At 49.5% G+C, this 25,806-nt stretch overlaps 1 protein-coding gene across 9 annotated transcripts in view; it reads left to right on the forward strand.

Annotated features, from left to right (window-relative positions):
• ERG (ETS transcription factor ERG) overlaps window positions 1-25,806 on the forward strand; it is a 263,881-nt gene that overhangs the window by 191,729 nt on the left and 46,346 nt on the right. For 5 of the 9 annotated variants that reach the window (XM_078452772.2, XM_060640881.3, XM_060640880.3 and 2 more), the window contains one exon: window positions 10,819-11,036. In XM_078452772.2, the coding sequence (XP_078308898.2) occupies window positions 10,819-11,036 (218 nt within the window). Of the gene's footprint in view, window positions 1-8,072; window positions 8,214-10,818; window positions 11,037-17,071; window positions 17,146-25,806 lie in introns of those variants that run through there. The other 4 variants (XM_060640879.3, XM_060640884.3, XM_060640878.3 and 1 more) reach the window with 4 other exon arrangements.

A 25,806-nucleotide genomic window follows, 5' to 3' on the forward strand; every position in this document is an offset into this window, starting at 1 on the left:
TGGGGTCATGACTTGAGCCGAAATCAAGAGTCGGCCGCTCAGCCGACTGAGCCACCCTGGCGCCCCATCAACTTTGTTTTGAATGTAAGGCTGCTCTCACGCTCCTTTTAGAGAGAGGCTCGGATTAGAAGTTTGCAGGCACGAGATAGAAACCTGATGGAAACAAGCTGAGCCAGCAGCGGCAGCACTGTGGGTGGAGGCCGGGACATCTGCTGTTCCTATCTTGCGCTTGCCAGGGTTTTCCATTGTGCCAGAACTTTCTCATGAATAGAATTCTTGGAATTTTATCGAAAACAATGAATCCATGTGTCAGAGATTCACGGAGGAGACACATCCCAGATGTGCACTGCACTGTATTTTTAGTGTGCACATGTGTGGTTTGCAAAGGCCAAGCAGAGGGCTGCCTGTATTTCACGCGGAGCTCCTTCTGCACACGAGAGGAGTGACATACCATCCCTCCCTTGGTGCTCAGAAAAAGACCGTTCCAACAGACTGTGACAGCAAAAGACTGTGTCACCCTGTGGGCCTGGGGTGCTGTTCTGAGAATCCTCTGTGCCTCTTGAAACCTGAATCACCTGCATTCCAAGCTGGGCGAGTAAGCTTCAAAAATCAGAAGGATAGCATCATCCCACGAGTTTCTTAGCAAAGCCGCTGTAGGAACACGTCCTTGTACAAGTTTATTAAAAACTCATGAGCTTTTAGGGAAAGTTAAAATAAAAAACATCAGGGATCCCACATCCCAGAAGAGAAGACCTTTTTGGGAGTTTGAGGAATATCAGTTGTGTGCCATGGGCTATTTTGGGGAGAGAAATACAGATTATGTTGTAAGAACATGGTATCTCCATTCATCCATCCATCCATCCACCCATCCATCCATCCATCCACCTATCCATCCATCTATCCATCCACCATCCATCCATCCATCCACCCATCCATCCATCTATCCATCCACCATCCATCCATCCATCCACCATCCATCCATCCATCCATCCATCCATCTATCCATCCATCCATCTATCCATCCACCCATCTATCCATCTATCCATCCACCCACCCACCTGTGCATTTATCTATTCATCCATTGACCCATCCATTCATTTAGTCATCATATAAAGAATGCCAACAGCATGCCAAGGAATGTACCAGAAGCTGAGGCTACAGTTTTGACCAGAAGACCCAGATCCCTTCTCACACGAAGCTTGTGTTTTATTAATACCAAACAAACTAAAGTAGAACTACAACTGAAAACTGCAAGAACTGATCAGGGACCAAAAAGGTGAAATCACATGGGGCTAGAGTGACTAATGTCCTCTTAACATCAAAAGAAGAGGTGTTAGCTTGTGCTCTCCCCCCGGGAGATAAAGGCACGTGACTTTCAAAACTAGTTTTTACAGAGAGAAGTGACTACTTACACATAAGAGACTTTATACTTTTCGGGCATCTGGCTTGTTAGAACCACACGAGTAGGAATGGGTAATCCAAACCACGGCTTGAACCACGTGGAGCATTTGGGTCAGTCTCGTCAACTTTCTAGAATGTGATAATAATTGAAACATAATAGGAAAGTTTATAAAACCTTTTCCACATCCTAGCTCACCGAGTCCAGTTAACATCCCTGGTTGGAAGGTGGGCAGCTGTGATTAATGCCGTCTTTACAGTTGAAAACATCGAGACTCCGACAAGGGTGAGGCAGCTGTATTTGAACTTGCCCATGTGAGGATGTAGTATGCCCGGATCGCGCGGGATGTTGTGGAGTGGACTGTTCGCGGGGCTGGGGACCAGAATCTGCATTTCTAACAAGCTCTCAGCAAGCTCTTTGTGGCAGTTGGAGCAGGAAGCGGTTCCCAAAGTTCTCTTTTCATCTCCAATGGATTACCGAAAAATAAAACTAGATAAAAATAAGGGGAAGGCTTTGGATGGATATCCTCTGACCATTAGGTGACAGCAGTGATGAGGAAAACAAAAAGGAACATCGAACGCCAGCCCCACCAAACTCAGGGGGCGCGGGAGGTCTACAGGGGCAGTCATGGTGATCTTTGCATTTCCTTCGACCTAAAACTTATAAACAGGATGCTTCCACACATGTTTTTATACTTTTAGTTCATCTCTAAAGAAGGAAAGAAGCCTATGGGAAAAAATACGTTTCTTTGTAGGAGAACAAAGAAGCTATTAACATCACTTACACATTGTTCCTTTTTTTTTTTCTTAACCTTTTTATTGAGGCTTGATTAACACGCAGAAAGCCATACGTATTTCATGTGTACAACTTAATGAGTCCAAGAAGAGTATCCACCAATGAGACCACCACCACAGTCTCTGCCACAAACGCGTCCGTCGCCCCAAAAAGTTTCCTCCCTCCCTCTTTATTTGTCTGTTTTTGTGATAAGAACGCTCCAGGTACTGTAGTCAACTCCAGCCTTGGGCTGGGCGGTCAGTCTTCAGGACGCAGCTCCTGCACATCTGAAACCGTGCACCCTTCACCCTTCCGTTGCTGACAGAAAGAGTCTCCTTCGGTTCTCTCCGATGTTTCAGAGGGCATCCTGCACAGCCCTGGGCAGGGAAACAGAAGTCATTTTAAAATTATGTGTGCCGGGTTTCGGATTCCTCAAGGTTCGCTGAAATCTAGTCTTCGTTGCGCGAGACCTAACTATTCTCTCTCTGAAGTTTTTCTGCAAAGCTCTGGTCTTGCACCATATTTCTAGGATTTCTGCTCCGCAATGAATGCTTGTCTGTTGCGTTGGAGATTTTAATTTCCAGTAAGCCTTATCTTATTTGTATGTGCCTGGCTACATAGGGTCCCCAGTTTATGCCTCCACAGGTTTAAGGCAAGACCCTGCGATGCTCCGTGCGGGTGACTATAGACGTATTGCCAGGGATGGTTAGCCTCTGGATTCCTGGCCGTTGGATCCATTGACCTCACAAACGTGGATCCCTCATTGCGACGGGATACAAGTTTTGGGACCCCACTTATTGCATTATGATTGGGCCGTAATGTAATTTCATGACTTTTAAAAACTTTTTTTTTGATTTATTTTTGAGAGACAGAGTGAGAGCGGGGAGGGGCAGAGAGAGAGAAGGCGACACAGAAGCTGAAGCAGGCTCCAGTCTCCGAGCTGTCAGCACAGACCCCAACGCGGGCTCGAACCCACAAACTGTGAGATCACGACCTAAGCAAAGTCGGACACTTAATGGACTGAGCCGCCCAGACGCCCTGATTTCATGACTTTAATGGTTAATATGAACATCAGCAAACGTGATGTTAAGAAGCTCTTTTGATGCTAGTACCAAATGTATAAATGATCCCGCCCTGAAAATGCTTATATTTTAATAAATGTGGGAGCTGGGAGACAGGTATCTGAGCAAAGAGAATTCCCGGGGTCACCTTAGACCTGCCCAGAGCCAAAGAGAAATCCAGCGAGTTCAGAGCAGGGAAATTCTACGGGGGGTCCTGAGGGGGCCGTCTCTAGCTCAGTGTTTTCTGAAGGGATATGCCGAACAGAGGGAAGCACCTTCTAGACGAGAAAGGACGGAATGAGGAAAGATGGAAAAGAGAGAGTTCAGGTTCTCTGTGTCATCTGTGCAACGTCTGCCCCATGAGTCTTCTGAGAGATGAGGAATATGTGAAAGTCTTTTCTCATGTGCCCTGTGAATAATGACAATGTTAGGAGATAGATGGGTGGATGGATGGGTGGATGGATTGTAGACAGATAGGTGGGTGTATATCTGTGTGTGTCAGCGTGTATACACACATCTGGATGAATCTCCCTATCTCCACCCCAGTCCTGGGTCTCGAGCTGGTAGCACACGTTGTCAACTTGTCTGATACTGAAGCAACACCATGTTGGAGAAATACGCTCTTCAAATGGACTTCGTTTGCCTACGTGCATGTTCCCTTTGAGGTTAATCCAAGATTTTTTATATTTTTCGAAGGACTCAAATAGCAATGTGTTAAATGAGAAAAACGTGACGCAGAGCTAGATGCTGCGTTTAATATATGGTTTTAATGTTTCCCGCACTGAAGAGTTAAAAAGAATATCAGGAGAGGGCAACAGTGATTCACCCCATCTGTAACTTCATGCTTGGCTTCTTGTGTGTGTCATAATGAAAAGGCACACTGGTCAGATGAAGCTTCTTAAGACGGGAGATGTTGGCTGTATCTGAATGCAAAAACATACACATTCAGAATAAGTCCTTCTACGCGATTGGTATGTGGGTGTTGGGGGAATGGTGGTGGGAGGTGGTGATGGAGGTCTCCCCTAGGTGTGTTGTTGCTTTTTTCTCTCCCAAATGTGAGCAGGAGGTGACTTTCCAGAAGCATCTATGGCAGGGGGTCTGCCTTGAAGAGAAGCTATACACAATCGGGCTTGAGACGACCTAATAAGAGTTTTCCCATTAGGTCTGCAGACACCCATACAAGGCCACCACGTGCTGCTGGCTGTAGCGTATTTACAAACGGGGTTCCTACTTGCCCTGTTTTTCCTGTGTATTATTCACCAAGAGAAGTCAGGCATCCACCCGGGATGCACGGGTCCTGATACATGGCCCTCAGTTTAAGTCTGAATAATATGATGAACCAAAGAAAACAACAGCTCTGTTGATTATCTAAGAAATACTGAAATGGGGGTGCCTGGGCGGCTCAGTCGGTTAAGCATCCGATTTCGGCTCAGGTCGTGATCTCACGGTTCGCCAGTTTGAGCCCCACATCGGGCTCTGTGCTGACAGATCGGAGCCTGAAGCCTGCTTCGGATTCTGTGTCTCCCTCTCTCTCTGCTCCTTTTCCACTCACACTTTGTCTCTCTCTCTCTCTCTCTCTCTCTCGCTCTCTCTCTCGCTCTCTCAAAAATAAATAAACATTAGCGAAAAGAAAAGAAATACTGAAATGCATCTGGGGCCTGTTGCTGCATAGCTTTTAAGCTCATGGGAGAGCCTTTTGTATGTAGAGGGTTCCTTTCCTCTCCTGATGCTTTAATTCCATCATAAATCATGAGATTCTGGGCATTTATTTCTTCACCCTCTCCCACTGAGTCCCTCTATAGCCTCTCTCTTTCTAGGTGGTCCCATCTCTTACTGTGATAACAGCCCTGCTCTTTCCATGGCCGTGACAAGACCGGGTAGGGACATGCTCTGCATGTGGCCTCCATTAGCCCAGCCGTCCTTCCTTCTCAGACATCCGGGCAGTGGTGAGGGTGCAGCCTTGGGGAGGGATTCTCCCCAGAGCCCCAGACCCTGCCTCTACTTGGCCCTCCTTACTGACGTCCCTCTTCTTCTCAGGCCTGGTTTCTTGTCCTGGGGCATGAGTGGCGGTTGACCTTACGGGGTTGCTGTCCGAACTGAATGACCATGTTTCATAAATTTAAGATGGCACTGGTTATAAAATGAACCAACATTTCGTCTGCCACCAAGGGGGAAGACGTGGGGCCAGTAAGCCAGTGGCATGCCATTGACTGTAAGATGCATCCAGATTTCAGAGCTGGGAAAATGTGGAAAACGGTGTAGCCAGTGGCATAGGATTTAAAAGAATGTGCATGCGGAGTGCTTCATTCCCAGGGCGACCTGGTTATTTTGTGATGGAGCAGCTGTTTGTGAATCCAGAGAAAAGTGGCCAGAAGATACCGTACTCCTTGCAGGGTGTGGAGTTATGGGATGTCCCAAATTCTGCTTGGCTCTGTGTGGGAGACGTTGAAGGAGGAGTTTTGTATTGGGGTGCAGTGGGCTTGAGAACCCCCGTGGAAAAGACTGGATCCTGATTTCAGATGGCACTGGCTTCCTGGAACGGACACCAGGTTGTGACAGCAAGAACTTCGTTGAGAATGTTCTCCAAAGCACGACCGTAATCTTATTTAGCGTGTTTGTTTCACTTACTTTTTCCACTTGTTTTTCCTAACTCCTGGAGGCACATGACACTTGAGGAAGCTGGAGAGACATGGGTTTGGGAATCCAGTTCTGTGGACACTGAGTTCTGGATGTTTCTCGGATTTTTGAAAAACACGTAGGGACTTGTCTCTCTGTCTCGCTTGCTTCGGTTATGGAGGAGGGCTGATCATCCTGTGACTCACTCCCAGATTTCATGAAAATCTAAGTATGTTGGGTTCTCTGGATTAACAATGTAGTACTTTTAACCATCGTGGGGGGAGGGGGGGGGGTCACAAAATTAGAAGCAAAGAGGAGCCCAGGCCTTATTTTCGAATTCTTTTACTTAAAATGTAGGAGCTTCTCAAAATACTCATCTGGTAGAGAAAGGAATGCATCTGTTTCAGGATCCCTGATGTCTTTTGCTGAAAATGTCAGTGTGCTTACAAAGTACATTCCACTTTTCATTATTATCTTTTGAACGTAAGCATTTGGATCCTTTGCCGTACCCAAATCTAGTTATTGAAAATAAATCGTGGGGCGCCTGGGTGGCTCAGTCAGTTAAGCATCCAACTTAGGCTCAGGTCATGATCTCATGGGCCGTGAGTTCGAGCCCCGCCTCGGGCTCCGTGCTGACAGCTCGGAGCCTGGAGCCTGGAACCTGCTTCAGATCCTGTGGCTTCGCCTCTCTCTGTCCCTCCCCGGGTCATGCGCGCTCGCTCTCTCTCTCTCTCTCTGTCTCAAAAATGAATACACTAAAAAATGTTTTTAAAGAAGACAAATCGAATTTTAGGCTCACACTATGAAATATCATCTGGGTGAGAACTCCCCAGCTTCTGGAACGATCAGTTGACTCTTATCCCATGACCAAACTCCAAAAGAATGGTCCTCGTATGTTATTGGTGCATTGAGTACATTCATTTGAAATAAACACCGTCACCCTAATACAGCACTACCTTTAATTTGGGGGCAATTTGCTCAGAATTTATGTGCGTCTCATAAGTTCGTAAAAAACGAGGTTGGTCGTGTGTCACTTGCCACATTGGAATATCCCAACTTTCCTGGAGCCACAGAGAAAACACCCCCACACACCAATCTAAAGTTCAGCTCTTTTTATAGTAACATAGAGGCAGGCATATTAAATTATTATGCCATGTTTCTGCCAGGTTTTGACTTTTTTTTTGAGTTCTCCGTTATAAGGCAACCCGAGCGGTCCCCAAGTCCTGCGGCTGCCCGAACGTTCTGAGAGCATAGCCTATGCATGTTAACTAAGGCATCTCCTGACACCCCAGGCAGGTAGGCAGGTAGGTAGGTGAGGTGGCCATGGACGAGGAGGGAAGCAGGGACAGCGTCAGCCAAGGCCAGGAGTCCCTTGCGGAGCTGGAGTTGAGGGACTCATGTGTTCCTGGTTACCAGCCTGTGTTCAGAGCTCTGTTCTGGTTTTAATCCTGCCGGGTGAGATCCTCTCCCTCTTTGAAGTCCCAGAGCCGCCAAGCAGGGAGGGAGCGAATCCTTCACATCAGCCTTTGTCATTCACACCGAGCCCAAGGGACGATGTCACTAAGTCAAATGGATGGACAAAGAAACACTGCTGGTCTGTAGTGTCTCTTGCTTGTTTTCTTCTGAAGGGCGGCGGTTACTTTTAGTGATGATCCTTGTCGAAGGGGGTCTCTGACAACCAGCCTTTGGCCTCTTTTTACTCTCCTGTTGCGAAAATGTGCTACATGGGCGTGTGTGTGTGTGTGTGTGAGAGAGAGAGAGAGAGAGACAGAGAGAGACAGAGAGAGACAGAGAGAGACAGAGAGACCGAGAGACAGGAAGAGACATTGATTCTGTTTGTTTCCTTTTCCTGATCTGTACTTAATTCTAGGTGTTTGGCAGTCTTGGTCCAGTTAGAATAACTTCGGGGCCTGTGTTTTTATTGCTCTCTCTTTCCAGAATGTGGCTTCGATTTCACCCTTCTTGAAATGCCTATCCTGAACCTCCCTCACTTTGGGGCTCTTTCTCCTCTAGTGAACAAAAGCAACCTTTGATATTCTGAATTGCACCACCTTTCTCATTTTTTATGCAATGTGAACTTTGAGGAGAACTTTAAGATATGAAGAAAAGATGTGTGTCTCCCTTATCTTTGGCTTTTGTAAGTTTTTTTTTTCCTTCCCCTAAATCGATCTCAATTAACTTTGATTTCTTTCTTTAGAAAAACCATGTGCTGAAATAATGCTTTGCCAGATGTGAGAATGGGTTCCTGCCTCTCCAAACACACACTGGAGCCTTGTCTTAGTTCTACTAGTTTGGTCCACTTTTTCAAATCTTACGCCGCGTTTGTTTGGTCACGGGAAGCCCTACTCTACTTTATCTCGGAGGTATACTCATATTTTGACGCTGTGACTCTTTTTGTCGGCACGACCTCTTTCTTTTTCGCTTGTAATTTAAAACCTAGCCCGTCCCTCCTCCCCCACCTGTTTCTGCCGAGTTCTGACACAAATCGCGCGTTTATTCGTGTTTCTCTTCACCGGGGAGCCGGCGCTAACCTTGCCCACAGTGTATTATCCTGTCTCTGAACTGGGTCTTGTCTGTGGGACCAGGCGGGAGAGGGGGGCAGGCGTCGGCCTTGTTTCCTGTTCTGACCATGCGAACCCTTTCTGTCCAAGTGCTGCTATGGGAGGGGAGACTCAGTTTTGCAGAAATTATAGAAGATGCTGGGATTTGTGTCTTTTTGAAAATATCACGACGACGCTAAGTCCGTGGTGTCGATTTTACTTGTAAGGCCACATCTGTGAATTTTGAGTCGTGAGATTCCTTTACCCTCCCTTGGGACCAGAAGAGAGAGCCATGTAATTCAGGTCCCCCTGGACGTCTCCTGTGCCCAGAGCTTCGGAGCTGCTGCCTCGTGTCGCTGTTGTCTATTGTTGATGTGTTTGGTTTTTCTGTGGATTCAAGATGCCTTACCTTGTTGTTGTTGTTGTTCCTTCCTCGTGTCCGGTTGTGGCCGTCTGGCGGGCGCGAGCTGTCCTTGTGTACGTTTTGTGTTACTGTTTCCACCGCCAGCTGACTCTTGCCCCCAAGTGGCACAAACTGTGATTCTAGGGACTTTTAAGAAGTGGGGAGTGGTGGGGTGTATATATGCACAGGCACCTGGCCACCACTCTGACGGCCAGAACACTGAGTTTGTTGCTGCTGGTTCTTTCTACTTGCTGATTCGTAGCTCAGTGTTGTCGGGCAACGAAGTTCATGTGCTTATGAGGTTAGTCCTCGGGTGGCAGAGTGCGCGCGGGGTGGGGAGGGGTGCTTTGTGAAATTACACGTGTTCTCTAATAATCCTGATACTTCTGCAAGGAGGTAGGTCTGTATCTTCGAAAAGCTGCCTCCTAAGTCTCTGTTACTAACAGGGAGCGGCCTTATTTACTGAAATACCAACTCGAAGAAAAATAAGGGAGTGCTAACGTAAACAGTATCCCAAACCGAGAGATGTAAGAAAGGCATCGTCATAGGCTGAGGCAGTGGAAGGTAAAACACAAGTCCGATCTATCCCTAATTCCACAGCTCCCTTTAAGGTGAGTTCTGGACTTTTCTGGACCTCAGATTCTCTCATTTGGGGATGAGCAGTTTGGACTAAAGTCTCCACTGTCTCCCCAGGTCCCAAGATGTCCATTTTTAAAAAATGTTTATTTCTTTATTATTTATTTATTTATTTATTTATTTATTTATTGTTTTGAAAGAGAGAGACAGAGAGAGCACATGGGGAGAGGAGCAGACATAGAGTGGAGGACAGAAGATCTGAAGTGGGTTCTACACTGACAGCAGCAAGCCCCAAGTGGGGCTCGAACTCACAAACCATGAGATCATGACCTGAGCGACCTAAGTCGGACGCTTAAGCGACTCAGCCACCCAGGCACCCCTAAAATTTCCATTTTTTCTTTGAAATAATGTATGACCCAAACAGCACTTGCTTCTGGCCAGTCGATAATGATAACTGTGGATGCCCAAGGACTGAAATAAAAATCAGGTATCCCATGGATTTCTTGTTTCTGTTAGAGAAACCAAAATTGGATTGTCCCATAATTCCTTCTGCAGCACGGTATATCATTCAAGCAGTTGAAATTTCCAGATCTAATTTGCCTTTGCCGATCTGGCGAATAGGATATACGCGTAGCCATAGGCCAACCACTTGTTTGACTTAAAGCCCCACAAGAATGGTCCAACAATGACGAATATTTTCTATTTCTTTGCACCAAATCACACAAAGGACCAAAGATATTAATAGAAAATAAGGGAGAAAAAGAGCTCGTCAGTGATCCCAGATATTTTAAACATCCTGGTATTTGGAGGCATCTGGATAACTCAGAGCTTTTTTTTTTTTTTTTTTTTTCTGGTTCATTTATCATCCAGATGTTCGCCATCATGGAAACACTGCTCGAAACTCCATTTCAGCTAATAACTTCGAAGTGGAAAAATTCGTACCTTTGTCCATTCGTCCTTCGGTGCCCCACTTCCCTTTACTTTTCTTCTAAGCGTCTCCTCTTGGAAACCTCCTGGGAATGTGGCAATTTCGCCAGATGCTTAGGTGTTCACCATCACATTTCTGTTTTTTAATCTCCATGACCATTCTGTACCCTGTCTGCTTGAATTATAGATTGCATTTGTCAAATAATGACACAAGCAATTGGATGTCTTCTAAGACCTTTGAAATTCAACTTCCTTGAGTTGAGATTAAAGTGGGTATTATCTGCACTGTGGCAGTCAGGCCGGGGATGCTAGGAGACCCGCAGGAAAGTTTTTCCGGGCTTCCAACTGCTGCGGTCGGGAGGGAAGAAACCCAGCTACTTTTTTCTTCTCAAAGGTAGAAACGGACACCACGACAACTACCTAAAATGTGGTCCCAGTTAGAAATGGCTCGCAAGCCAGCAGCCCTCTGAAGCGTGACTGTCCTTTGGCGCGTCCTGAACGTGTGTTTTTTTGGGCATTCAGGAAGCGCTATCGGTCGTGAGCGAGGACCAGTCATTGTTCGAGTGTGCCTACGGAACACCACACCTGGCCAAGACGGACATGACCGCGTCCTCCTCCGGCGACTATGGACAGACATCCAAGATGAGCCCCCGCGTCCCTCAGCAGGACTGGCTGTCTCAACCTCCAGCCAGGGTCACCGTCAAAATGGAGTGTAACCCTAACCAGGTGAACGGCTCAAGGTAAGGAGACGCCCCTGCCCCTCTTCTCCCCGACTTCGCTGTTCTCCTGCCCCTGGAAGAGGCAAACGAGTCGCGCTTCTCCAAGGATCGTTGCCGCGAGTGAGGCCCTGGCGCGGTAACGTCGGGCCGAGCTGAGAAAATGTGTTCCCCAGTGGTTTGCGTGAAGGCTAGAGGTTGTAAAACTGGTAGTATATTTACCAAGAGCTCCCTTTGAAGATGTGCTCGATTCTGTTTCCCAGGCACGAGGGCTCTGCGGGAGGGGGGCCGTGCCCACATATGGCAGAATTCATCTCTGAGGGTTTTATTGCCTGGAAAATAATGCCGGCTTATGTTTTTATGGAGGGAGAGTGTGAGCGAGTGGCCGGGCAGTGCAGCGTGACGTCCGACCCGTATGACTTGGCTGGTGGGTCTGGTTCATACGCGCTCCACCCCTGCCTTCTTGGTGCGCCCCGTTTCTTCTCGCCTTTCCTTACGCTTGAAGCCAAGTTCCGGCGGCACGGGTGAAGTACTCCCTTTCCTGACTTTGTCACGAGAACGCCGCTGTCTCACCGCATATGTTATCGAATGCGGGACCGTGCGCCTGGTGCCCGAAAGCGTCTCATCAGACGCGGTTTTGAAAAGTAAAGTTGACTTCCACTGCGATGCGATACCCCACGCGTATTCGGAAAGAACATAAGATCCCAGGACAAAGAAAGGATAATTTCCTTTAGAGGCCGCATGATCTGGCATAGAGTCCGAAGAACGGCTCACGTTTTCTGGTGCTTTGTTAACGCGCAAAGCCCCTGTATAGCCAGCGAGCTGTGAATGCTCCGAGCAGCCTTGTGAGGAATGCTTGTCCCCATCTGATGGATGAGGAAACTGAGGCTCAGGCATTTTCTGGCTAACTTGAGATCCCACCTTAGAGCAATTGGATTCAAACCAAGGGCGTCTGACTCCACACCCAGTGCATTTTCCACTCCGCGGCGCCCATAATAGGCCCCCTTTTTGCTTCACGTATATTTCAATGCTAAACGCGCTTTTTATAATTGTCATGTTTTATAAGCACTGGAAACCATTGCATCAACCCCTAGTTGATGAAAGTGCCAAGTCATAGGGCCTTAGAGAGAATGTCCGCAGTGTGGCTGACGTGCCAGACAGGGAGATGGGAGACGGCAAGAGTTTTCCTCGGCTCCGAGAAGCCCGTTCACTCTGTGCATCTCGCTTCTTCTGGAAGAGGGGGAAGATAGCTCTGATGTTGAATCTTGCTACGATTCAATGTAGCTACGATTAAGTGGAATTCAAGCCAAGATAGGCCCGGCAAGGCAGTAATTTCTAGATGCCCATGAGGACAAAAGGACCCTGGTAGAAAATGCGGTCAGAGGGCCCAGGATAGCAGAGTCCTGGCCCGGCCAGTTGACGGTTACGTGTAACTATTTCACAGGTAAACCTATCCGTCTGATAGAATGTTTCCCCTGCTCGTTAACTGGTCGTCCTGCTGTGAGCCCTGAGTACGTAGGACTTCTTCCAAGGCTGGTTTCTACCTGCAAGGAACACATCACCGCGTGCGTGCGTGCGTGTGTGTTAGAGCAAGACTGTGTTAGGGAGACACTGAGTATGAGAGAGACAGGGAGAGAGAGAGAGAGAACACTTCGGGCAAAGGGCACTGAGACGATTTCCAGTCAGCAAAAAGTGGAGCGAGCCGTGCCCTAGCCCATGTTGCCAAGAGCCTGGCCTGCGACCAGCTCTGGGAATTGCCAGGCTGCATTCAGCGGCCCCAGAAGGAGACCGAGTGAGGAGGTGAGGACGGTGTTGGAGAAACAAAACCTTCTCTTATTCTTGCGGTGCTATTTGTGAATTTAACAAAATATATAAATAGAAGAAGACTGCTGTCTTGTGGGAGAAGTGGACACCATTTCCCCTGGGGCGGGCCTGTGCTTCCTCTCTGTAGCCAGCGTCCATTTTCTGCCTGGCCGGGGCCGTGGGCCAGCCTTCCCAGCCCAAGGAGGTCCCCACGGGGATTTGGGACGGGAACCCTGAGCCTGGCTAAGGGGCGGGGTCCCCAAGAAGGACGGGGCTCCCGGGAAGCTTCTTCCACATTCCTCAGCCCAGCTGACTGGGGCAGGCCCTGTGGCGGTTCCCATCAGGTGCAAAGGTGGGTCTCTTCTCTGGGAAATGCAATCGTTCTGGGAGGAACTGGACGTTATCTTGTGGGGGAACAATGGAAACTTTAGTGCCTCTCAGGCCCTCAGAAAGTCTAGGATTGCTCAGAATGTTCCCATCACAGAACTTTTAAAGGCAGTTCCAGCTTTTGAAGCAAACCGTGATGTGTTTTGGTGGGGGAGGCAAGTCAGTCCTGTCGCTCCCCTTGTCTTCTTCTTGGATCCACGGTGCTATGTCGGGCAGGTCCGTGAAGGGAGCATGGCTGCCTCCATCTAGCTTTGATCAAGGTCCGTGCGCTTCTTTGATGGAAAATCCAGGGCTGGCGTGATATAGGGAGGGAGGAGCTTCCAGAACCGCCGAAGCCTTGTCGAATGGAGCTATGACACAGATGGCAGCTGGTCACCAAGTGTCATCGTTGCCCACCCCCAAGAATGTTCTGGAAAGACAGGAGGGTGACATGCATTGACCCTCTTTGCAGTAGAGACAAATACAGCGCTCCTGCCCGTCCTTTCCAGAGCTCAGTGTGCCTGCTGGAGTTGAGTGTGGTGCCTGGGCCAGTGCATCAGTTGAAGCCTGCAGAAAAACAACCAATAGGTTAGACACTGCAGAGATTTGTTGTAAGGAATTGGCTCTTGCAGTTGTGTGGGTCAAGTCTGAGATCTGTAGGGCAGGCTGGAGGGCTGAAAACTCAGGCAGGAGTTGCCGCTGCTGCGGTCCTGAGGCAGAACTTCTTCTTCCTTAGGGAGAAGCTCAGTTTTCTGCTCTTTAGACCTTCAACTAATTAGACGAGGCCCACCCACATTCTGAAGGATAATCGCCTTTATTTAATGCCAATGGATTCTAGATGCTAACATCTATGCAGTATCCTTACAGCAACACCTTGATTAGCGGTGGTTTAAGTCACTGGGCGTGACACCCTGGCCAAGTAGATGCAGGAAACCGGCCCTACCTGGTGTTCCCAGACTCTGTGCTGGGCAGGGCTTGGTGGAGCCATTCCTCTCAGACCTCCAAACCAAAGATTCCCTGTGGTGGCCAGTTCCTTGTACTGAGGGGCTCAGCCGGCTGGACGGGAAATGGTAGAGGGTGTTGTACATCAGATCGTTGGTTCACTGGCACCTTGCAGGGCACCGAGAGCTGGGCGGCCAGGCAGTACCTGCTGTTCAGAGCACGACAGGCTGCCTGTGTGGCCGTCAGGGCGGCTAAGGCTCGTTTCATCTGGGGGCCCGACGAGTGGATACAAGATTACTGCGGATCAGGCTGCACACTTTGCAGACCCACCCTGTGATATTTACACACACCAGCTCCACCATAGGGAACGTGGATGTGCGTTCAGTTGGTTTTCGTTCTGGAGACCTTGAACGGACACTGGTCTGTAGCAGCCCTGCACGAGGTGTCAGGGGCGGAGGCAGGGTCGGGGAGACAGGGGTCCCGCCCTGCGGGAGTTCTCGGCAGGGGCAGTGTGGAGCAGGCACGGTTCACCTCTGCGTGAGCAGAAGGGACAGGGGTAGAGCTCCTAAACACCCCGCCTCCCGGCATCCCTCCAGAGACAGCAGCTGCCGCCCCCCAAATCCCCCAGCCTGGAAGCCCCAGGCCAGGTGTGCCGGGGAGTTAGAGACAGCGGCATGAAAAGAAGCACACCTCCTGGCCCCCAGCTCAGCAGCTTGTTCTGATTGTCATTGCTGGAAGCTTTCACGAGTCGGACTCCCATGCAGCGCACACGCGACTTGATCAAGTTCCAGGGGCATTTATGTAAGTGAACTGGACTTTGCAACATGTGAGCGGTTACCTTTGCGGCCCCTGATTGCCAGTGTGCAAATACCCCCCAGGACAAGAGTGCTCTGCAACTTGGGTCTTGCCTGAGCGTGACCCAGCTCCTTCTACGTAGAATGGCATCCTGGCGAATGGTCCTCTCTGTCCCTGTCCATCTGTTGCCCTTGGAGGAAAAAGCCAAGTGCTTCGGGAGGAGGGTGGAGCCCAGTTCCTACCCAAGTGGTGGAGTTCTGCAAACCCTCAGCCCGTATGTGCTCACAAGGCTCCTGAAATGAAATACAAGTGGCGAAATGAGATCTGTTGCCATTATACTAGAGCTCTATAAAAAATAATAAAAGGAAAACAGGAGAGAAAGGCACCACCGCCTTGCGAACCCGCGGGGAAGTAATTGTGGGTTTGGCTTAGGCCGCTGCTGTATCAGAGGGCACGGTTCCTGTAGACACCGATCTAACTGCACGCTGTGTAGACACAGGACGTCATTTCTCAGCCTCGGTAGTCCGTGGCCACCCTGCCTTCCCCCTTTCTTCACTCCAGCCTCATGCACCAGAAACCCCCACGTGTCCACACGGCGGAGGACGGTCCGTGTGCCAACTTGAACCAGCTGTTTCCCAGCGTGGTACACACAAAGGCCCTGTGGGGAGTTCTGCTGCCTGCGAGGCCTCTAGTGAGCCCCCTGCTGATGGCCTTAACTTGCCGTGAGGTTGCTAAGGCTCAGGCCCCTACAGACAGGCGAGACGGGCCAAGAGATAACACACACACACACGGCCCACGAGAAAATTGCCTTCCGTGAGTAGGCGGGCAGTATTGTGTGCAAAGCAGCTGCATCATGGCACCTCGGCGCCTCTGACTCGGAGATGCAGCCAGATGTCAGGTGCATCGGACGTCTCCTGCCCCCTTCCTAAGGCGGTGAAAATTCCGCGTAGCCCGCCTGGAGGTAACGGCAGGGCGGTGTAGGCCCACCCGGAAGCTCGTTGCAGCTGGAACGTAATGAACTCGTGTGCCGTGCCTGTGAGTCTTGCCCTGGCCCCGTCCCCAGACCCCCTGGGGTCCTCAACTTCTTGCTGGAGTCGGGTGGGTGAGGGGTCCCTAGGGCGGCGGTGCCCAGAGTGAAGCCCCGCGATCAGCAGCATCAGCACCAGCCGGGCGGTGGGGGGGCCGTTAGACGTGCAGTTCTCGGGCCACCCTACACCCGCCGAATCCGACCAGACTCGGGGACGGAGCCCAGCACTCGGTGTTTTAATGAGCCCTCTGGAGATTCCCGCGCTCGCTGGTCCGAGAACCGCCGCTCTGTTGCAGAGTCGAGGGAGATGAAAAATGGGTGCCCTGCAGAGTGAGTGGCCCGGGAGAATACAACGTGTAGAAGTTGGTCTGCTCCCAGGAAGTCAGTCGGTCTGTCTGTCTGTCTGTCCTCTCTCTGTGGTCTGGGAAGAAGACTCGTTGGGTGGATAACTCCAGCCGCACGTCAGACAGCAGGGTGCTCTCGACGTCATATTTAACGAACACGCATCTGCCGAGTGACGACGATGACAGAAAAGGGGGTGACCCGATTGGCCCGTCTGGGCATCAGGCACGCTGGCTGTGCGTGCGGTCATTCATTCGTCCAACAAGAATTCACTGAGAGCTTACTACGTGTGGTCACTATTCTTGGTTCTCGACCTACAGTCATAAAGCACAAAAAACTTCTGCCCGGCTCTGTTCCCTTTCTCATGGGGAAGATGGCCGTTGAGCCATCTAGTTAAACATACAGTAGGTTGGATCGTGGTAGATGTGAGGGAGAAAAATCAAGCGGGGAAACAGGGGGGCCACTCTAGATGGGGTGACATGGGTCACTGTCTCTAAGACAGTGACACATGAATAACGTCCCAAAGGGTGTGAGGGAGAATGCCCCATGGCCAAACAGCAGAATATTCCAGGAGAAGGGAGTGCTCTGTGCAAAGGCCCCGAGGTCAGCCTGGAGCGCTGGAGGACAATCGTGACTGACACCTAGTGACCCAAGCCACAAACAGGCAATGAGGTGCAGCGATCTTCCCTCTGAGTGAGCGAGGAGACTGTCGGCGTGCTGCAGGAAGGTGGGGGCGTGACATTCCTCAGAGTCAGCAGGCTCTCCCGGGCTCCTCCTGGAGGAGGCCTGTGCAGGAATTCGGGCGAGGGACGGTGGTGCCTGGCTGAGAGGTGGTGGCATTCTGGACCCATTTCGAAGGTAGGACTGATGTGCTTTGCTGACAGGTTGGACCTATGGAGGGAGAAGGCGGGAAGTAGGGATGAGCCCAGGGTGTTGGGGAGACTCCAGATGAGACGTGGACAAACCACACTGGGAATCCTCCTGAGGTTAGAGCCCGGGCGCCTCCAATATCAGCCCAGACGTTGGGGCCACGCACTTAGTGCTAATGAACACCGGGCAGAATGGGAGGGGCTCTCACCTCCTCACCTGAGTTCAGTGGATCTTAATTCATTAAACCATTTCTCAACCCTGGTGATTGTGTCTCGGGGGACATTTGGCAATGTCTGCAGACACTTTAAAAAAAATTTTTTTTAACGTTTATTTATTTTTGAGAGAGAGAGGGGGAGACACAGAATCCGAAGCAGGCACCAGGCTCTAAGCTGTCAGCACAGAGCCCGACGTGGGGCTCGAACTCACAAACCGCGAGATCAGGACCTGAGCTGAGGTTGGACGCTTAACTGACTGAGCCCCCCAGGGGCCTCTGCAGAACAGTGGGGGAGGGGGTATTCCTGGCATCTGGTGGCTGGAGGCCAGAGCTGGTGCTCAGCATTATACGATACACAAAAGAGGATCCCCCGCCCCCACCCCCCGCCCCCTCCACTCACCTCTGAAAGAACCTTCCCGCCCCGAACGTCAACAGTGTCAAAATTGAGAAACCTTTTCCTAAATTAACATCTAATTGGTGTTCACATCATGCACTGCGTTAGCTGCTATGAAGATGGGTGAAAAGAAGCTCACGGTCCGTCAGGGGTGAGGAAGGTTCTGGGAGATCCCGTGGCAAGTACGGAACAGAGGGATGTCTGGGGCCCAGCCATCGCAGGCATGAGGGTGTGACCTCATCCTCCTGGACACAAAAGAAAGACTCCAAGAAGACCAGCATTTATCAGCACATCCACAGCCCAACTATGATTTATTAATAGATTTTAATATACGATGTATTATCCGATGTATGAGTGACATTATGTTTATACCCGTCTCACGGAGGAAAACCGTTGAGTTTCTAAGTTTTCTGATCTTGCTCACATCCACCTGTCATAGGCCGTGTGACCCCAGGCCTGGCCTCCTCTCCACTCCCTCAGGCTGCTTCCTTTAGCCAGACAGCTTTTCTGTGTTGGCAGGGACACACAAGCTCTACGTCCTATGCCTTGTCCACTGAGAGGCATTACATCCAAACACTGACCGTTTTGGTTCCTTGCATGTGGTGCGCGTTTAAAAACCATTCCTTCCCCCTCGTTTCGTTTTATTCCAGTGGGCCAATTTACCTGGACTCACCTTCACGCTACCTTCATGACATGTCCCCAGATAAAACCACATTTTAAAAACAACAAGCGGGTTGGATGGACTTGGCCATCCACGCTCATCAGTGGCTCTCAGTAAATACTCATTGGGCCGAAATGAAAACTGAAAAAAAAATTCTCAGTGTTAGGATGGCAACCGTTCAACCACCCTGCACGTCAGTTGTGTTATGTTGTGTTGTGCTGTGCCCACCTACTACCTACAGAATGAGGCAGGTAGTAGGTCTTTCTGAGAGTAGGTCTCTGCTGAAGGTCTTTTAATGCCAGAGTCTTTCATTGTACCTGCGACACTCAATATTTGGTATTTGAACGTGGTTCGCTGGGACCACTCTCTCTCCGTGCCTTTCTCCTTTGACTCATGGAGATTTGACTTAGTCTTTATTTTCCTACATTTGCTATAAGACTTCATGTATTCTGTTAGGACAGAGAAGTTCCCAATGCTAATCTCACTTACTCCTGTCTGCCTCAGGGTTCTGAATCAGATTGGCATCCAAGATGCCTTGTTTGGCCACCTTCCAAGTCACCGGGTGGGAGCCTTGCAAGCTAGTGAGTTTTCCGAACCGTGACAGGGAGGCCAGTTAGTAATAGCTTGTCCCACTTGTAAGGGACCTTGAGTCTTTACAGATGTCAGTTCATCGGGCTGCAAAACTGGGACGTGGACCCAGAGCCTCACCCAGGGAACAGTCGGGAGGGAGACCGAGGTTCTGCCGCCGCGTCTCTGTCTGGAGCAGACTTCTCATCCCTTCTCCTCAGCAGCCACTCATTACCTCCTTCGACATCTCTTGGGGTGTCGAGTGGATGGGCGCAATTTTGTAGAGTAGGAGAGCCTCGGAGTCCTGCCCCCCGTCAGGATGCCAGAAAGTTCCGTTGGGTCAGTGCGGGTATTGGCAGCGGGACAGGGGGACCGCCTTGGGATTTTCTATCTTGAAAGTGAAATCATTTTGGTTAACCAGAATTTGCATAGCCTGTTATGCAAATAAAAGACTGAAGGCCCTTGGTGCCTACTGGGCTTCATTCTTTCCTCTCTGAGAAATGAAGTGTACCAAGCAAACAACGACAACAACAAAGACAACTCACGAGACAGAAGAGAAGCCACATCTCATCCTGCGTATGTAACTCTTCGTCGAGATCTTATTCTATAGCACATTTTATTTCCAAATGATGAAGCCCGAAAGGACGCATCGCCCCCCACCCCGAGATTTCAGGACCGAAACGTAACACGGTCTGGCTGGTACCCGCTCTCAGCTGTAAAGAGAAATATAAACTTAAATGAAGAAACTCGGGAAAGCTTCAAACCCCTTGCAGGGACAAAGAACTAACTGTTGGTGAGTTGGTGGTGACTTTTTAATTAACTTAGTCTTCAACTGCTTTGGAGGGGGGGGAAGGGGACAGGGCTGGAGGGAAGAGACTGGGATTCCAGGTGTAAGAGAGCATATTTAGCAAGGGTAAAAATAACACCCAGCTGTGAAGACAAACATCTCCAGTTTCAGTGTGAGCGGGGAGCTCTCCATGAATCACTGCCAAGCTCCGCCCGCCGCTCAGCCGTGGGGTCTGAAGCGGCTTTTCCACTGCCTCTGATTCAGAAATAAAACAGACCCACAAATTACCCCGGCGCTGTCCAGACAATCCCCTCCTTGTCTGGGGGCCTGAAAATGCCTTTTGTAGCGACTTGCCTCAGTCCACGCCATGGAACTCGATTAGGAGTTTGTTCGGTCGATTAGAACCAAGTATGCACTTTGCCCCGGCCAGCCTCCCGTGGGCCCTCTCTCGGAACGGACCTCTCCGGACTGTCAGGGCAGAACTGCCAAAGAACACCTTTGTATTTCTCTCACGGAGCTTCGCCACCCAATGAACTAAAAAGAACATTCTGGAAGATGGTGACGTTCCAGTAAACGGCGACGAGCTGAAGGCTGCGTGCTAGCGACATGAACTTGCTTATCCGCATAAGAGTTGGGGTGATCAGGACCATTGTGAACGAGGGCAAGAGAACGTGTAGCAGGGGAGAGGGGCTCTCGCCGCTCAGATGCAGACACTGTGAGAATAGGGACCCCGATGTATCCCCAGCACCTAGGACAGGGCCTAGCAGAGAGATTTGCTCCGTAAATACTGGTTGGAGAAACGAATGAATTGAGGAGACCCGGAGAGTCGGGGGCGTGTGTGTTAATCCGAAGGTCCTGTGGTCCAACGCAGGGCTTAGGATGCACGTGACCAGTGTGGATTTGAATTTGGGGAAGATCATTCTGGAAGCAGAGCTCAAGAACACTCCCCCAGCATGTGGTGGAGAGAAAGGCAGTGGAGAGTTGTCTCTACGTGCAAGAGGAACTCAGGGACAGGAAGAAGGATGGGTTTTGCAGAAGAAGTAGATTTTCGAGAGGATCGTGGGTTTGTCTCTACCTGCTTCTAATTTCTTTTTTAAGTTTATTTATTTTTGAGACAGAGAGTGTGAGCAGGTGAGGAGCAGACAGAAAGAGAGGGGGAGACACAGAATCTGAAGTAGGCTCTCGGCTCTGAGCTGTCAGCACAGAGCCCCGTGAGGGGCTCAAACACACGGACTGTGAGATCATGACCTGAGCCGAAGTTGGAAGCTTCACCGACTGAGCCACCCAGGTGCCCCATCTACCCGCTTCCAGAAGAAGTACATTGATTTTCCAAATTTGATTTTGCCTTGCTGTGGACTTTTTCTAAGTTCCAAAGCCTCTGCTAACTATTCTGAAGTGAGGGTGAATCACAGATTTAATGTGGCTGGTGAGCTCAGGGCTGTCGCCTGGGGCTGCGTTCAGCGACATTCTTGGATAAATGAGGTCCATTCACACAGCACAGACGACAGTACAGGGCTGAGTCTCCGTCCTTGTCAAGCCAATGGCCACGTCTGTGCCGTTCGCTGCGGGCTCTTTCCATGATGGAGTCTACCCTGCTGTCCGTAGCCTCTGATGTGAGAAACTCAATGTCAGATGCCAAGTTTATTTTGTTTTTTTCAAAAACAAAGCCCCAGTTTTAATTTCTCGGTACATTTTTACAGGCACATTATCCCTTCTTAAAATAAGCCCCCCGGGTGGCTCAGTCGCTTAAGCGTCCTACTTCAGCTCAGGTCATGATCTCACAGTTGGTGAGTTTGAGCCCCATGTTGGGTTCACTGCCGTCAGTAGACAGTCTGCTTCGGATCCTCTGTCTCCCTCTCTCTCTGCCCCTCCCCTGCTCACGTGCTCACGCCCTCTCTCTCTCTCTCAAAAATAAACATTAAAAAAAAAAAGAGTTCTTTGGGGTGTCTGGGTGGCTCAGTCGGTTAAGCCTCCAACTTCGGCTCAGGTCATGATCTCGTAGTTCGTGAGTTCGAGCCCCGCATCGGGCTCTGCGCTGACAGCTCGGAGCCTGGAGCCTGCTTGGGATTCTGGGTCTCCCTCTCTCTCTGCCCCTCCCCTGCTCACGCTCTGTTTCCCTCACTCTCAAAAAATGAATAAACATTAAAAAAAGTTAAAAAAGGAGTTCTTTAAAAAGAATAAAAAAATAAAATAGGGTGTTATGTATGGCAACAGCTAAATGAAGATTTGCCTCGGGCTGTGTTCCACTCGATCTGAAAACCTTAGACTGACTACTTTCCCGATGGTCCAACTTCTGTCCTGGTCCTCAGTTCTTAGGTCCACATTCTGGGTCAGGTTCATTCCTGCTGTGCCTCTTAGCCCGGGAACCTCTGACCAGATTTCCTGTCACAGCCACCAGCGTTAGCCCATCCTCTCTGCAGAGAATGCAGCGACCAACAGACCGTGCTGAGCTCCCCCAGGAGGTCTGGTGGGGAGAACATTTGACATTCAACTGTAAATGGGGTTGATCAGCGTTTTCTAAAAAAAAAAGGGGGGGGGGCTGGCGCCTGGGTGACTCAGTAGGTTAAGTGTCCGACTTCAGCTCAGGTCATGATCTCACAGTTTGTGAGTTCGAGCCTCGTGTTGGGCTCTGTGCTGACAGCTCGGAGCCTGGAGCCTGCTTCCGATTCTGTGCCTCCCTCTCTCTCTCTGCCCCTCCCCAGCTCGCACTCTGTCTCTCTCTCTCAAAAATAAATAAACATTAAAAAAAAATTTTTTTAAATTCTTTAAACAAAACAAAACTAGACTTAACCAAAATCCGTATGTATGTCCCCAGAAACACATCATCTTTGGCTTCTCCCTGGAGGCCCTGCCTTTGTGGGCACGTGGCTCAGCTCACATCTGCAAATCTCTCCATGACTGCCTTCAGGGCCACTCCCAGGATATTCTTCTGAAAATACCCAACAGGTGCCCATTCTGTTGTGTTTCACGTCCGTGAGACGGACGACTCGTGTGGGGCTACCGGGGGAGGTCCTAGAGTGTGGTGATCGAGGACTCAGACTCAGGACCCCGAGTGCCTAAGTTCAAATCCTGGCTCTTCCCCTGCTGCTTGTATCACCTGGGACACAACACACTCCCTACCCAGCCTCTGTGCTTTACCTGTAACGGGGTTCCTGTTTCCTGGGATTGGCCTCGTGGAGTTGTGTGCGTGAAGTGCGTAAGAAGCAGCTAACATGTGGCATTTCCCGTGACTTTGGCACTGTGTGAGATGTGTTGCCCATATATTTACTACAACGTAAATACATGAAGAGAGCTTGAGGCCGGTCCTGGGATGAGTAAACAGTCAAATACTAGGTAGGAGATGAACTAAGTAAGGTCTGTAAATATTTGTTTGCCCACAGTGCATTGGGTGCTCTCAGGGGCAAATGTGAGTTTAAAACATAGAAACAGAAGATTTTTGGAAACTGGGATATAGACCATTCTGTCTCTCCGGGTTTTTTTGTTTTTTCAATTGTTCCCTTATCTTTTTAAAAATTAAAAAAAAAATTTTTTTTAATGCTTATTTATTTTTGAGAGAGAGGGACAGACCGCGAGTGGGGGAGGAGCAGAGAGGGAGGGAGACACAGAATCTGAGGCAGGCTCCATCAGCACAGAGCCCAACGCGGGGCTTGAACCCCTGAACTGTGAGATCATGACCTGAGCCGAAGTTGGATGCTTAACCGACTGAGCCACCCAGGCGCCCCATATTCCCTTATCTTTTTAATGTTTATTTATTTATTTTTGAGAGAGAGAGAGAGAGAGAGAGAGAGAGAGATCACGAGCTAGCCGGGGAGAGGAAGAGGGAGAGAGAGACTCCCAAGCAGGCTTCCCACTGTCAGCACAGAGCCTGACTCAGGGCTCAAACTCATGAACCGTAAGATCATGACCTCAGCAGAAATCAAGAGTCAGATGCTTAAATGACTGAGCCACCGAGGTGCCCTGATTATTTGCTTATTTTTAATATTCCTGCACTGACCTCCCTGGTTGGCCAGTTCTTTCCAAAAGGGTCAAGAAACGGCAGGTATGGAGGACTCGTGAGGATGTGCCGTCTCTTGATTTCTGTAGCCGAAGCAGCAGGGACCTGAGTGCTTGGAGCACCCTGCTTTATCACCAGCCCTCCCCACCCCTACCCCGACACTGTGTGCGATGCTCTGAATCTGTTATCAGATACTGGGAAGGATGTTGCTTGCTAAGACCTGGTTCATCTTAATGTTTCTGACACCTTGAATAGTGACGGGATGCATTTCCTTCTTTGCTTTGGCCAGTAGGAAGCTCAGAGATGAATTAGTGTCCTACCTCTAGCAACCATAAATAGTAAGCCTACTCAATGTGCTGATTTTATCTCGTGATTGGTTACTTTTCTGCCCTTACATTAAATTCACTTCCATGCCTTTGATTATTTATGTTATCATTTTGTCTCGTGTGCGTTTTTATAACTGTCTTATATCGTGTCGTCTTCTATGCCTCGTAAACCTCACATAGTTTGAGGAAGGGTAAAGGAAGAAAGTAGATTCGAAACCACCACACGCCCACATAAATATAACTCTAAAGTTGCAGAGGAGAATGATGGAACCTCTTCCCTAGAAAAACATTAGTAACGTGAACTAAACATTTGTTGGTCTAAGTAGCTTCCGGAGAGTCATGCCTGGGGGGTTGGGGATGGAGATTCTTCCAGCCCCTTGATTCTGAAACTCTGTCAGAACCCAGTTGGGTTCGGGGACATGGCTGACATCTCACCTGAATTTAAATTTAGTGCAATTTCCAATTTATTGGGTATTCTTTGCCTGCCCCTTCGATCGTCGATTTGAAATGCTAGTATGCCTTACGAAGTCAGCACTCACTGTCTCGATTCATGAGAACTTGATTCTGCAAATGCTCTTTCCGAATGTTTAGTTCGCTGAGGCTCGACAAGCCAACTGAGTTGGGCATGTGTGTGCAGTTTTCTGAAGAAGGGCACCGTGGTGCCATCTTTTCTAGGTGAAGGTAGAAGGGTCTTTCTGCACTATTTCCATATCCCCTGGAGTGGCCACAGTTATATGCGTGTGCCATGGGGTTCTGTGAGGTTGCTCCTTTGGGAGACTAAACTCCCAAAGCCGTGTGGCCCCAAGAGGGCACTGGGGGAGTTGGGAAGCGATATGGCACCCCAGCTTTCGTCAGGTGCCTTTATGCTTATTGGTTGGTAACCCCCCATCTCCCCGCCTGCCCAAGCTCCTGGAAACCACTGTCCCACTATTCAGTTCTCTGAATGTGACTTACCTCACATGAAGCGGAAACCGGCTTTTGTTCGTCGGTGACCCATCTATGTCACTCAGCATAACGTGCTCAAGGCCCAGCCTTTGTCGTGCGTTATAGGATTCCCTTCTTTTACAGGAGGATGAGCACACTGTTGCATGTACCACAGTTTCTTCATCCACCGGGCCATCCGTGGACATTCGTTTCCACACCTTGACCATCGGGAATATTAGCTGTAAGGAACAGAGGAGTGCTAATATCGCTTTGAGATTTGGATTTCCATTCTTTTGGATGAATATGCAAAGATGAGATCCCTGGATCATACGATTGTCTTTTAAAAAAGACTTTCGGGGACCTCCCCACGGCGTTCCATTACAGCTGTACCATTGGGCATCCTCACCAAGAGTATGCAAAAGTTCCAATTTCTCTGCGTCCTCGCCAACATTTGTCATCTTTTGTTTTTTTGCAGTAGCCCTCCTGATAGGTGTGAGGTGATAGCTTGTTGTGATTTGGGTTTGCGTAATAACTTCCGTATGCCCTGAAAAGCGTCATTGAGAGAAATGTCTTGAAGGATGCCTTACTTGCAATGAAGAAATTCATGCCCCAAACAATAAGACCAGAGCATTTCGTATTTCATATTTCATGTAAATGATGACCCATTTAGCAAGCATCTAATGAATTGCCTTAGAATCTTCACAGAAACTGCTAGGAAACACGTATGTAAATACTAAGAAGACAGCATTTAAAGGGATGCCCTTTGCTATGTGCATTTCAAA

The sequence above is a fragment of the Panthera onca genome, chromosome C2 (assembly GCF_046562875.1).
Source record: "Panthera onca isolate mPanOnc1 chromosome C2, mPanOnc1 haplotype 2, whole genome shotgun sequence".
Lineage (NCBI taxonomy): Eukaryota > Metazoa > Chordata > Mammalia > Carnivora > Felidae > Panthera > Panthera onca.